This window comes from Diceros bicornis, chromosome 1 (genome assembly GCF_020826845.1).
Source record: "Diceros bicornis minor isolate mBicDic1 chromosome 1, mDicBic1.mat.cur, whole genome shotgun sequence".
NCBI lineage: Eukaryota > Metazoa > Chordata > Mammalia > Perissodactyla > Rhinocerotidae > Diceros > Diceros bicornis.
This window is the reverse complement of record NC_080740.1, coordinates 20,759,833-20,773,786: the sequence shown is the minus strand read 5'-3', so window position 1 is coordinate 20,773,786 and position 13,954 is coordinate 20,759,833. Positions and strand designations below refer to the sequence as shown.

The following is a 13,954-nucleotide window of genomic DNA, read 5'->3' as shown; positions in this document are numbered from 1 at the left end:
TTCATCCATCCCATTTTGCTCTTTGCATACTAGTCCTGTAATTAGGTCATTAGCCTCTGTGTTCATCTGAGGAAGAATGGAAACTATGGAGTTGGTGTAGTTTCAGTATTAATCACCTTAGACCACCTAAATTTTAAATGAATTAATAATGCTTTTAAATGCTTAATGATTGTCTTATCTGCTGTACCTATCTTGAGTCTAGAGTCAAGACTTACAAATCCATTTGAGTTGCCTTAACACATTTTGCATTAAGATAAAACTCACTGTTAGTTGTATAACTTGTATTATTGACTCTAGGGAAATTATTTGTGTAAGGAGACTTCAAGCAACAATTTTTTTAAATATGAAACTCTAAATTTTTTTCACATGTTGCTAAACATGCTGCTTAATTAAAAAAGAATTGGGAATCAAACTAAAGGGAATTAGCAATAGAAAAGGAGATATGCATCTTTTCTAAAAGCTAGAATAAGGTTTTTTGAGTTAAACAATAGTATAGCATCAAAAAAGTTTGCAATCATTCCACCTAAAGTTTGTGTCCCAATGTCCAAATGTAAGTGTATTTTTTAAGGATTTTTTTTTTTTTAGAAACTGATGTGATAATGTGCTAAGTGTGAGAGATGGGAACCATAGCTGTAAATGTAAATGAATTATAACTCCGTAGTGACAGTGAAAGAATTTATTAAACTCAAGACTTTTTCCTGAAGACCTCTGACATTAGACACATGACCTGACCAAACCCTATGCAAGTAACTTGGGAAAATGTTAATTAGTTTCATTAAGAAATAAATTTCATGTAAAAAGCACAGGTAGGTTGTAGAGATGATCTCTGATGTAATTCTAGTTCTAAATGTAAATTATTCAAGTTGCAGCACACTCTAAAGTACTTTAGTTCATTATTATTTTCTGATGTTATTTTTGGTATCATGTTTGGAAGGAATATGTATCCTTAACCAAATGAAACTCCAAGTGAGAAACAGTCAATCAACAAATATTTATTGAGCACCTACTATGCATTAGGCATCATTTGAGATGCTGAACCACTACAGTCTTAGCTAACACAAAATCATGGAATAATCAAATAAGTTGCACAACTGCTTCCTGTTTGTCACAATGTCAAAGGTTGATATTCTCAGGTAACTGTCATCAGTTTTCCATAATTTTACCATAACTGACACCCAGGGACAGGATGCAAAACATTAAACTTGAAAGGGTGCTTGTAATTTAAATATTCTCTTTAAAATTGAGTAACTATGTTTTTGATTTCCCAAAGTCAAATTGGTTTCACTTCGTAAAAGTTTGAGGATTAAGTAATAAAATTAATCCATTGCTTTGTTTTCAACCCAATAGCCACCTTTCTCAGTATTCATCTCTTTTTAAAATTATTTTTGGGGAGTTCAAATTAATAAAGTCACTTATATTATATCATATTACACTATATTATTATATTATATCATAAAACTAGGAAGTTTTTAGTAAGAAATTAAACCAAATTTAACTAGGTGTGTGTTTATAAATAAGATTGCTATCATTCTTTAAAAATGCTCTGAAGGTCTGTGGTGTCAAATTGTTTTGTTAAAAGGAACAAATATTGTCTGGCTTATTTAAAAATCTTAAAATATGTTTAAACAGTTGAATTTTCTATAATAAAATGTTAGACTGAGATATGTTAATTAACAGTTAAGAATAAAGAGGTAAGTAGACTCTTAAAAATTATACAAATAATCCTCGCTAAACTTTACTACCATTGTTATCAGATATGAGTAAGATGAAAACTTTATTCAAGAGAAGAAAAATTATAGTTTATAAACATCCAAAGTGTCTTAGGATATATAATTTTTGTTTGTTTTGATTTTGTTGGGCTAATTAGTTATTCTCAAAAACATCTCAAAATTTAGCTATATGTTTGTTTGCTTTTAGGAACTCTCACAAAGTGAAGTGGTTGGATCTTATTTCTCTGTGAAGTCTTTCTTTTGGAGGGTAATATCTAAATCCTTTATATTAATATTCTTGGTTTTTTTGTTCTGAATAGTTATTTTGTAAGTTAAATGTAAAGTAAGAAATTCACTTTTTAAAAGAGGCTATGAAAGAGATATATTCATTTGCCTTCTTTATTAACTTTTATACTAATCATCTAGATGACTGTCTCTTTCATTTCTTCATTTGTAAAAATTAAGAACTTCATATATGTAATATATTGCTTTGAAGTCAGTTCCTTGTGGGACCAAGTTTATCCCAAATTTTGAATAACTAGAGGCCCAGGGACCTTCCAGGAATATGATGGCGCTGTCTAAAGGGCCCATTAAGGTTGTTTTTTGCCTCATAAAATGGGATTATTTTCTGCTCCATTTCTGTTTGAGAAAAATTTACTTCTATTACAGTGATCTTATACTAGATACGTACTAGATAATCAGTGTTCTTTCTTTGAAAAAAGAAAATCCTGTGGATTAGAAAAACAGCAACTCTGCTTTTGATTTAAATAAAGAAAAAATGAAATTTCCATAGAGAATTTGTTTTAAATTCCATTGCAATTTAACGTTATTTACTCTTTCACGACTTAAACAAAATGAACTCTGTCATCCATTTTTTTCTCTGCGTAATTCTGCATTATGCACAGCACGATTTATTACTAATGTACTTACTACTTTGCCTTCAAGAATTTCCCTCTTTCTTTGAAATTCACACTTGGTACATGATAACCTAGCAATAGATATTGCAATGAAAATGCTACACTGGTAAGGCTTTGTCATTTTCTTTCCTTGGCTCTTAAAACTACTCATGACTGAAAACTATGTTTCTTATTTAGAATTTTAACATTTGTTGCAGTATCTGTTAAACGGATTGGCAGATTAAGTCATGTATTGACTTGATGAGTGAGCAAGTATAAGCCACATCTATTCATCCCCTGCCCTGGCACAACACACACTTTTATGTTTTCTGAAGACTTTTATTGTTGTGAGCTTATTTTAACCATTATAGCCTCTTCATTTCCGTATCTACTAATGGCTGCCTTCACTGAAAGTATTCTATATCTTTGCTAAAATAATATTAACTCCTCTTATATGTTCATGCATTGTCCATGAACACACAGAGTGACTGCTTTTGAATTGTCCCATGACCTTAAATGCAAAATGGCTTTTGTGAAAATTTTGTCTCTGCTTTCTTAAGACCCACAAATATAGTGAATTCATACAGTGCACTCCTTTGCCAAGGGAGCAGAATTACGGGCGTTCTGTGTTGAATTTCTTCCATATGCAGCAAATGTGCAGACTAATCATTATGAATGAAGACTTGCCACCAGGACCAAGTCCATAAGTTTCCCTTTCAAATAACTTTCAACATCTTCTTTCCACTTTGCTACTTCCAAATTAGTCTTCCACTTGTCATTACTTTCCATTTAGTTGTATTCAACCTTAAATATTCTTTATTAACCTTTCTCAATCCCTTGAACTCTCTTATTTTATAAAAATAAATATGCAAATTTAAAAGATAGCTTTTTTGTTTCTGAGGTACGGTGGTCTAATGTCTTTTTTTCTGGGAATATGTCGAGTGACAAACACATTGAGTCATAAAGGCAGAACCTTTAGGGATCATTTATTTTACCGATGAGGAAACTAAGGCCCAGAGAAGTTTTATTTATTTATTTATTTTCCCCGAAAGCCCCAGTAGATAGTTGTATGTCATAGCTGCACATCCTTCTAGTTGGTGTATGTGGGACGTGGCCTCAGCGTGGCCGGAGAAGCGGTGCGTCGGTGAGCGCCCAGGATCCCAACCCGGGCCGCCAGTAGCGGAGTGCGCGCACTCAACCGCTAAGACATGGGGTAAGGCCCAGGGAAGTGATGGTCTTTCTAATATTTAGTACATTTACGTTTCTTCCCAGTTATCTCCATTGGCTAGACATTTATGTTCTGATGACTGAGAGTTAATTGAGCAAACTGTCTTATGAGAACATTGTAGTGAGTTAAAGACAAATTTTTTTTATTATTGTTTCATTGGAGAAAGCTGGGCTATGCCAAGACACCTTATATATAAAAATGGACAAATGGATCATCAAGTGAAATGGGCGAAAAAGAGTGCATAGAATATAGAACAATTTGGAGTTATGTCAGAGAACCACCTTATGAGAATGTCAAACAAAAGTGTGGTTGAAGGAAGACCCTGCAGACCAAAGAGAAGAGGTATTGGCTTTGTAAAGCAAGAATGTGATCCTGTGCCAAAGCACTTTACATTCTGAATAACTCACCTGTATATAACATACACCCAAGAAAAATTCAGGTATTATTTCTACATTTAGGTATGAACGTAAGACCCTCAGAAAAAAACATATTTGTAACTTTTCATTAAAAGTCGCAAAAAATTATCTGTAAATCAAACCCAGGACTCATTATTTTTTTATGGTATCACTGGTGGAAACTTACAGATTAGTTTAGCAAACCAACAAGATTATAACATATATGATGATTTTCTATTAGTATATGTTTTGAGCAAATATAGTAAAAGCTTAAGAACTTTTGTTTGGCCACAATTAAGATTAGAGAGGGTAGTTAAAACATCTGAAGTAAACATAAATACCTTCCTGACACCATAAGTCGTATCAAGAAGCAATAGAAATAGGAAAGAAAGTTTAAGGATAAAAAGCAGGAGAATTTCTCTAAGGATTATAGCACCAGTGAATCATCTTCTAAGAAAAAAGGGATCGAAGCTTTATTATTAGATGAGACACTTCAAAGTAGGCTGGACAAAGCACTGGGAGGGTTTTCTGTAAAGGCAATCCTGCTTTGAGAGGGTGGATGGAGTGTAGAACAAATCTACCTGTTGGACTTCATCGTCCAGGAGCAATTCAGTGGAATAAACTCAGCAGGAAAAGGAAAAGATAGAACATGCCTGTGCCTGGGATTGAGCGAATAATTGCTCTGCGCTCCAGGCTTTGCAGCACAAAACAGTCATTCCAGGCTGTCATTATCTCTTCTTTGTAGTGTCGCGTGGATCATTTGATTAAATAAAAGCACGTGCACCTCTGTGCTGAAAATAGAGGAAAGGGCCAATAACACACACAGCTATTGTAAAAGCACAAGCAATGTCTTTCACTCCAGTTTCACAGTGTCTGGGTCTCATTTGGAAGGATTAGGTTGTATACAGGCAATAAAATCCACGATAACAAAAGCCAAGGATTATTTGCACATATCAGGGAGAAGATTGGTATGGCTGAGTGTTCCTTTAGCCACATGTTAAGTCTAAATAGACTTTTTTGGTTTTGATCTGTTAATCAGGATCTAGAATAATAGGATATTTCCTATTATTAGTGATCCACTTTTTCAAGGAATGGAATTAACAAATTTTATGAACTAGAATTGGAATATAGAAGTGTTCTCAATTTATATCCAAGATTCTACAACTTCGCCACCTTATTGACGTTATATTATAATTTATTGTGGAGTACAGTTAACTCCCATATGCTTTACTGAACGGTATATGGTAGAGTTATTACTACCTGCTGACTTTTACTGCCTCTAAGTCCCTGTTTAGCCTTTCTTGGTAACCCAAACATAAGTCAAAACATAAGTCAAAGAATTTCAACAAATCCTGTACAAATTAATTTCCTTCTTTTTTTTTTTTTTTTTTGGTATCATGAACTTCTTAGGCTCCGTCCAAAAAATGAGATGTAGTGGGGAAAATCATCAAAGGTATCAGCACCCCCAGATTCAAATCTCAGCCTTGCCAATCTCTACCATTTGGCTTCGAGTATGGTGTTTATCTTCTCTGTGCCTCGGTTTCTTTACCTTAAAAATACTTGTCATGAAAAACACTGGAGTATGAAAACTCCAGCTCGTAATAGCTGCTCAATACCTGTTTATTTCTTTCTGTGTGATCTAACCTGTCTTTCAGGCTGGCCTGATTTAATCCTCCCAGTTGATTTTATTAAACCTGATGACTCTCATCTCATTGTAATATTATTGTTTGGAAACTTTGTCTAGCTGCTCTGAAAGTCATTTAATACAAACTTTCAGCTCCACCACGATAATTTCCATCTAGTGTTTCTTGTTCAGCTGTATCTTTCTTAATCTAACCCTTGCTGCTCTTGGTCTTAGTAGTAAAGGGAACTTTGGCCTGCTTTTTTAGTAGTAAAGGTAACAAAGGGAAGTGTTATGCGGGGTAAAGTTTCTCTGTTACTTTAGAGATATCTCTTAAGCATTACAAAAGATTCACATGTGCAATGCAGTTAACATGATCATAGCTATTACCTCTCCATGTCCCGGTTATTCTTCTAGAGACTTGTCACTTTTTTGACATTGGAAACAATTTCCAAAAAATTTTGAAGCAGCAGACTTAGGAAAATGATTCTTTCCATGATTTCTCTTGCTATGTTTCTTTTCTCTGTTACATCTATTAACAAAAACCTGAAACCCCTCAAGCAGGATCCATCACCATATAATCTCTGTCGTTTATTTTCTTGGCCACTGCAGCATATGCTACTAAAGAAAACGATGGCTGGAAACTATATTGTTGCATTGGCATTTTTCTTCATTGTGCTAAGAGACTTTTCTGACAGTGACTTGAAAAGCAAATATATATTTTTTCAAATAACATTTTTTGAAGAGTAATGCTCAACTCCGATTGAAATGAGGCATTGATAGTGGCACAAGCTTTCTCGTACAGCTCTGATTGTTCATTTCCATCCAGACGTGTGGCAGGCCTGCTTTTCCTGTCCTGGGCTTCTGCAGAGCAGAGTTTCAGAGTGCTTATTACCAAAGTGCACAAGTAAGTTCAACCATTCAGTTTATTTTTTTTTTTCTGAGCTTGCATGAGTGGTGACCTCTCATGGATGACTTACTGTTCTGAAAACCCATCCCCTATCCTAACCTCTTTTATACATATGAAAAGGGATTGAAATCTTGAATTCCTTTTCAAGGACTAATATTCTCTTTAAAATGCCAGCTCACTAGTTCTAAAATCTTATTAAAGATGCATGTCATTGACTAATTGCCTCGACTTTGAAATTTATACTGTTATCTGGTACCTTGATATTCTTTATTGAATCTGAACTTGGATGAATATTCCTTTTGAGAGTGGATCTCAAACTTTGGTGAGCGTGGGGTACACGCTGGAAATACACATGCAGCTCTGCTCTACAAGAACTGAATCACATCCAGAGGAGTCAGGCCCAGAGATTTCAACAAATTGCCCACTAAAATTTGGGAATTACTGCTTTAAAAGTTCAAAGATTATTTCTTCCTTTTGTGGAGTTGGCTCTTTGCTTTGAAGCCGGGTTGCTTTTCCTTGGTATTCTTCCCTCCTCTTTCTTGCCCTCCTCAAATAGAATTCTATTTCAACAAGGACATAGTTGAAAACATTACCTTAAATAACTAAGCACCACCTGTAATATATTAATTTTATTGAGGGATAACTTGGATTTGTTTAACCCTCCTTGTTGTTTAGGTGCTCAACAAGAAATTTTTGGTTGACTGATTATCAATACTTCAATTAATATGTATTATGTAGATACATCCTATGAGAAAAAAAATGTTAACAAAGGAAGGAAATAATATTGCATAGTTTTTCAGTAGGCTCCTACGTCTCTCTTTAAATGTACTAAATATCAAGGCTAATCTGCTTTCCTAATCAGTAAACTTAGAAGTAGAACTGAAGAAGGACTTTAATTAGCATAGAGAGTATCCATGCCAGAGAGTGGAAAATGGTGACAATTATAGTAATTGATAATAGTTACTAGATCATAGGACAAGGCTGGTGCGCAGGCACCTTAGAACTTGTAAAGCAGGTTCTCACACTTGAGATGCATCAGAACCACCTCGAGTGAGGGCTGGTTAAGCCAGAATGCTGGGCCCCACCCCCTGAGCTTCTGATTCCTTTGGTCTGGTGCGGGGCTAAAGCATTTGAATTTCTAACAAGTTCCTGGGTGACACTGATGCCATTGGTCTGTGGACCACACTTTGAGAACTTTGCTATACAGAGGAAGGAAACTTTAAATAGCAGCAGCAAGTGACTTGGAAGGTACCTTGGAGAGCATGAAAGCTAGTAGTTTTCAAAGTTTTTTTTTCTTAGTTATGAAATTCCAGTTGTCACCACCCCTTCAATGAGCTCCCCAAAACTTTGATTTAAAAAATAAGTAAAAGTAATAAAAGACTAATTACCTTAAGCAGGTCAAATCTTTGCTTATGGAATATAATACTTTTTTCTAGGCAAGGTCCCCAACACACAGATACTCCTAACACCCTCCCACATACACACACACACACACACACACACACACACACACACATACAGAATAGCCCAGTGCTCTTAGTACACTCGGGGCCCTGGAGTACAGTCTGGGAAACCCTAGATAAGAAAACTGAGGCCCAGAGAGAGAGCAACATGCCCAAGTCACGTAGTCAGAAACTGCAAGAAAGATGCAAGCAAATGTTAATGTTAAGCCCTTGTCTTTTCTACTCCTGGTAGCCCAAGTTTATATTTTCCTCTTTGCCTTATAATTTTATTTCAAGTTCTTACTTTTCATACTTAGACTAACTTTTTATCTGTTTCACAACTGTACAGTTAATCAAATCACAGGTGAATTATGGAGTTTCTTTTTAGAAAGTACTATTTTTAACAAAAAAAATTTGAAGGAAAGATCACTTTTGAAAAATGATATCTGGTTAGTATATCTTTGGAATCCCCCCTTTTCTTTCTTTTAGCCTTGTACACAGATCACTTTAATTCCCACATTCATTAGCCCTGTTTTTGTGAAGAAATATTCTTCCTCTTCCTCCCCCTTAGCTTCCCAAGTTGTTTTGGGAATGTTCTTCCAGGTTATAGGAAAGCATTTTCTAACAACTAATGGCAGTAGGTAAAGCCTCCGTTAAGTTCATTTTATTTCTGTGAAAGCAGGAAGGGTCCCATGGGAAGCATTCATTCTCCCTCCCATCCTATAAGTCAAGTTTTTGTTCTCATGTGAAAAATGGGAACAGGAACAAGCAAGGGCTTCAGACCTGTACCATTCAAGAACCTAACTTAGCAACGCTAATTGAAGATGCTGTGTAACCTAGATTGCACCCAATTATAATTTGACTAAGTGCAGTGTATAACTTCTGCTTCTAGAGTGTGTAGGGAATGTCATTAAGTATATTCATCAGCAAGCTGAAATATTGTAAGTATGAATACATGTGCTCGTATAATAGAAAAGTTAGAAGGTGATTTCATGTATTAGCGATGTAGGAAGATCTAGACTGGAATGTCATTTCACATATTATCAACTCACTTACCTGGACAATACCCTTTAGCAACGTTATACTTAAATCATGATTACTTTTAAAGCTAGGAGAGAGTGTCTACCCTAAAGACCAATATTGGGAGAAGCTCAGGAATGAAGGTCAGAAATACCGGGTTCTAGTCACACATTCACCATTTATTAGCCCAACCACTCTGAGCCTCAAATTTCTCATCAGTAAAATGGGAATAGCAGGCTTGCCTCCCTGCTTCATAGGTTTTTAGTGGATCCCAAATAATACAATGTACACATACGCACTTTTAAATTCTAAAGCTCTATATAAATGAGTAGGTATTAACTGCTTGGTCTTCGCTAATTATTTCTTTTTACTTGCCAAAAATTTGTTTTCCTTCTTTCTTTCTTTGCCACTAATATTCCTTAACAAAAGTTTCAGTCCCAAAGTTTAGAACCTGATTCTCTGGAGTCTGCTGTTAGAGGCAATCTCAACAGTAGCAGAAGTGGTTAGATAGATACATAGATAGACACTGAAATCTATTGCTGCATTATATCATCATAAGCATGAAATCTTAGAACTAACAAAAAATGCCTTGAAGATCACTTGTTGTAATGAATTCTAAATAATTATTTTAATCTGAGAAATCCTTGGTTCAAAGAAAAGCTAGTGTGGAAACCCAGTGTGTAAAACAGATGACAGCAGAGTGGGGCATGGAGTCCTGTGAAAGTTACAGGTGCTCCAGGAAACCTCCATTGCACTTCAGAACACAGTTGAACACTGCTCTTGGAGCTCACAGAAGTGAGGGGCATGTAGGCAAAGTCCTGCATTGATATTAATAAGGCAAAGCCACCAAGCAACGTTGTTCAGGATTTGCTGATCACCAAGGCGGGCGAAAATTCAATGTGATTTGGAAAGATTTCCGTTGATATGTTCAAATATTAAAAGTATTGTCTTTTGAAGAATATAGTGTTTTTCCTACTAAAAGCACCTTGAAATGCATGATGTTTGATGGCTATGGCATTACTGTGCGAAAAAAGTAGAAATTTAATGTGGAAGGGGACTTACAGAAAATAGGCTATCACTTTATAACATTAACATAGAAGGAATTAGGCCAAAGGTAGAGCTAATCCATGATTTAGAAGTGGAGTACTTTGAGGCTGAGAGAAATGTTGAATTTCTTCATGAAATAGCTATAAGTGAAGCAAATATGCTTGACAACATGAAAGAAACAGCAATTTTGATGGTATTGCTTGGTTCTGAATCCAGATGGAAAAGGTTTAACACTTTGGCTACTTTCTCTGGCTTGTTTTATGTACTATTTAGTTCAAAAAGATTATATGGCCATTTTTAGTAGACTTGCTAATTTTTAACAATTCTGATTTTGTTCACTGGCTTGAAAATTGTGATTTAGAATTGAGCATAATAAAGATCATTAAAGAAAATATTCAAATACAGAATGAGAAATAAATCCAGAAACATACCTGCCAATTTAAATCATGTTATGTAATTTTTAAAATTTGTGATGCAAGTTTCAGGCATAAGTAAGACATCTCAGGTGGACATATTGATTTTATTTTCTCTTCTATGGTACCTTAAATAGTTCTTTCATGAGCTGAAACTCAGTTATCTCCTAATGTGGCAATAAAAAAGTTTTTAAATTGTCTGAATAGAACTTGCAACTAATCTTACAACTAAAAACCACCTGTAAAATCCATGTGTAGCATTAAAAAAAAGATTTTCAAAAACCATAAGTAATTAAAAATTAAATATCACAGTGAGAATGAGGCCTTTGATATTTATGATATTTTTTATACACTTGTTGGCACAGGCATATTTGATGTACATGCAAATTTTCATTGATGTTCTTGAAGTATCTACATCTTGTAATTTTAAGAGTTGAAAAACTAGACTTTATTTTGAGCACTCAGCTCTTTTACACAACAACCTTAAATTTATCATGAGATGATAACTTTATATTTATTAATAATTTTATAATTAATAAATAATAATCCATAATTTTTTTTATTTTTAAAAATTGTAACTGCCTATTTTTTATTTTTGAAAAATTATAACAACAGGGTGAAGGGTAATGCCATATGAGGCATTTTGGTTTAAAACACAGTATGCTAACTGTGTTTTCCTTTGCCAAATGTTTCAGACCCAAAGTTTACGTCTGTCAGATGCACACACAAAATCACATCTTTGGAGAGGAATAGTCAGCATCACGTTGATTGAGGGGCGAGACCTCAAGGCGATGGATTCAAACGGGTTGAGTGACCCCTACGTGAAGTTCCGGCTTGGGCATCAGAAGTACAAGAGCAAGGTGATTGTATCTCTTTTGTGTTCCTGTCAGTATGTGGAAGGCACTGGTTGGTTAACATTCGTGCTTTGAGAGATGAAAACACTAGATACTTTAAAAAATGCTTAATAGAACTTCTTTGAACATCATGTCAACAAACAAGATCAACAATTGTATTGCATTTCTTACTTTATGTGCTATGTGACCTTGGGTAAACTACTTAACTTCTCTATGCCTCAATTTCTTCATCTATAACCCAGGAATAATAGTAGGAACTATCCCTTTTAAGGGGGGGGGGGGCGGTGTGCTAGAACAAACATAGATGCCTGGCACATAAAGTACACAGAGTATTGGCTATTGTTATTATTATAACAAGGACTAGTATCAGTACTACAAGTAGCATTATTTTACATGCCATAAAAATCTTTGTACATTAGTCTGAGCCATTTTATTCAAACTGACTTGTACCAATGCAGATTGCAAGTTTTTTTAAAATTTATTTTGAAAACAAAGGGCCTAATTCCTGCTGCCACTACTAGCAGGGTGCCCTGGGACATGTTACTTTGCCTCTCCATGCCCCAATTTCCCCATCTGAAAAAATGAGAATTAAAATAATGCCTACCTAACAAAAGTTATGAGAAGATTGCATGAATATATGTTACACATGTTAAGGGCTTGGAATACTGTCTTGCCCATAATAAATATTCCGTAAATGGTAGTAGCAGAGGGAGGAGGAAGAGTGGCAGCGGTGGTAATAAGTATATTGTATAGTAACAATTATATTAGTAGTAATAATATATTAAATAATCACATTATTGATAGAAGTAATAATAATTAGTAAAGGTCCTAGTGGTCATGGTTATATTTGGGGCACATGTCTTATCTGTGTTGTATCCAAATGTAACTTCTTTAATGGTCAGCTTCTACAGCTGGTATTTATAGACAACTTGGGACAACTGATCCCATCCATCTTGTATTAAAAATTACATCCTACTTTGATGGGAATATCTTTGCCTTGACATCATTGTTTTCACGAATTTTTGATAAACAGCCTGCCTAGGTGCCTTCTGGCCCAGAAGGTTTTCATCGGTCCCTAAGGTACCTAATATCACAGAGCTGATTCATTACCAGGCAGTACGAACTGCTAGCAGGCTGACTGGTTACCTTATTGAGTGCCCATATGGAAGGAGAAGGCATCGTTTCTGACGTGAAGGAAATCATATAGGAAAGACATTCCTAAAAAAGAAAACTGAAAAGTTTATGGCCAAATAAGTAAGACAGTCCACTCCCCAAAATACTGTAGGAGTTCATCTGAGCCCAACTATGAGACATTTGAATTACCGTAGCACCCGTCCATCCATTGCCATCTTTTCTTTTTTCTGCCATAGGCTTAGTAATGTATTTTAAAGAAATTACTTATTCCAAAAATAGGTACCTATGACCACTTCTATCTTGTCCTTTATCAATTAACATCATTTCCATGTTCTGGTAGGCTTAAAACATTACTTATTTTTATAGTTCTGCTCTTTAGGTATGAAATATGAAACCCAGCTATGGACATGTGTCTCTCTTTGCTCTTTCTTTCCATGATCTATTGCCGATTAATTTCAGATTATGAACTTTAAAAATTGTGATTCATTTGCATTGCCTTTGCACATAACATACTTCATTGCTTTCAAAGTCTTTACATCTGAAGATCTGTTTCTCATACGTTAAAAAGAGAAAAGGCCACTGCGTGCCCTCCTGCTAAAAAAAGAATACAGAAACAAATATGAATGTTGTTTAACCCAATGGTGAACAGAATTTTAAAACACATCCACATGGGTCACTTTATTCATTGATTTCACCAGGTGTCTTATCTGATACTTGAAATTACAAAATTGCACTTTATATATCTTTCTTGTATGCATGACATGGAGATTATACACACACACCCACATTTCATATTAATTCACAAGCATTTTTGGCATATTGTTGTGGGGAAAGAGATCTGAAACTCTAATCAAAGCCTTGAAGTAGAGTCTAAATGCTAAAATGACTTTAGGTGGGTCACTTAAACTCCAAGTCTCAGTTTCTCCATAGATAAAATGGGAATGATACATCAATGCTGTAATTCTAAGGTAAGAGTTTGTCTGACCATGCCAGTTACTTGCTTTTTCCTCCTGCTCCCACAGAACTTCATTGTCTTTTTTTTTTTTTTTTTCATGTATTCAGCTTGGAATTCCATGTGTGTGGGGAGTAAGGAAAAACAGAAACTCTGGAAATTCTCATCTTCCTTTATTATGAGATGACAGACTATGAGTTATGTCTTTGTGCATTAACTGGTTATGTAAGATAAATGCTAGTACCTGAGTGAGCTATTTCACTTATAGACTATTTGCTTTTCTGTATAACTCATATCTCTCACCTGTTATTCAAGATGATGAGGGGGTGCCTC

General features: G+C 35.0%; 1 protein-coding gene across 8 annotated transcripts in view; it reads left to right on the top strand.

Moving 5' to 3' along the window:
* The window catches only part of MCTP1 (multiple C2 and transmembrane domain containing 1), a 501,946-nt gene that overhangs the window by 294,643 nt on the left and 193,349 nt on the right, over window positions 1–13,954 (top strand). For 5 of the 8 annotated variants that reach the window (XM_058532162.1, XM_058532001.1, XM_058532478.1 and 2 more), the window contains exons 7-9: window positions 1,918–1,977; window positions 6,679–6,756; window positions 11,377–11,541. In XM_058532162.1, the coding sequence (XP_058388145.1) occupies window positions 1,918–1,977; window positions 6,679–6,756; window positions 11,377–11,541 (303 nt within the window). The remainder of the gene's footprint in view (window positions 1–1,917; window positions 1,978–6,678; window positions 6,757–11,376; window positions 11,542–13,954) is intronic. The other 3 variants (XM_058532257.1, XM_058532230.1, XM_058532077.1) reach the window with 2 other exon arrangements.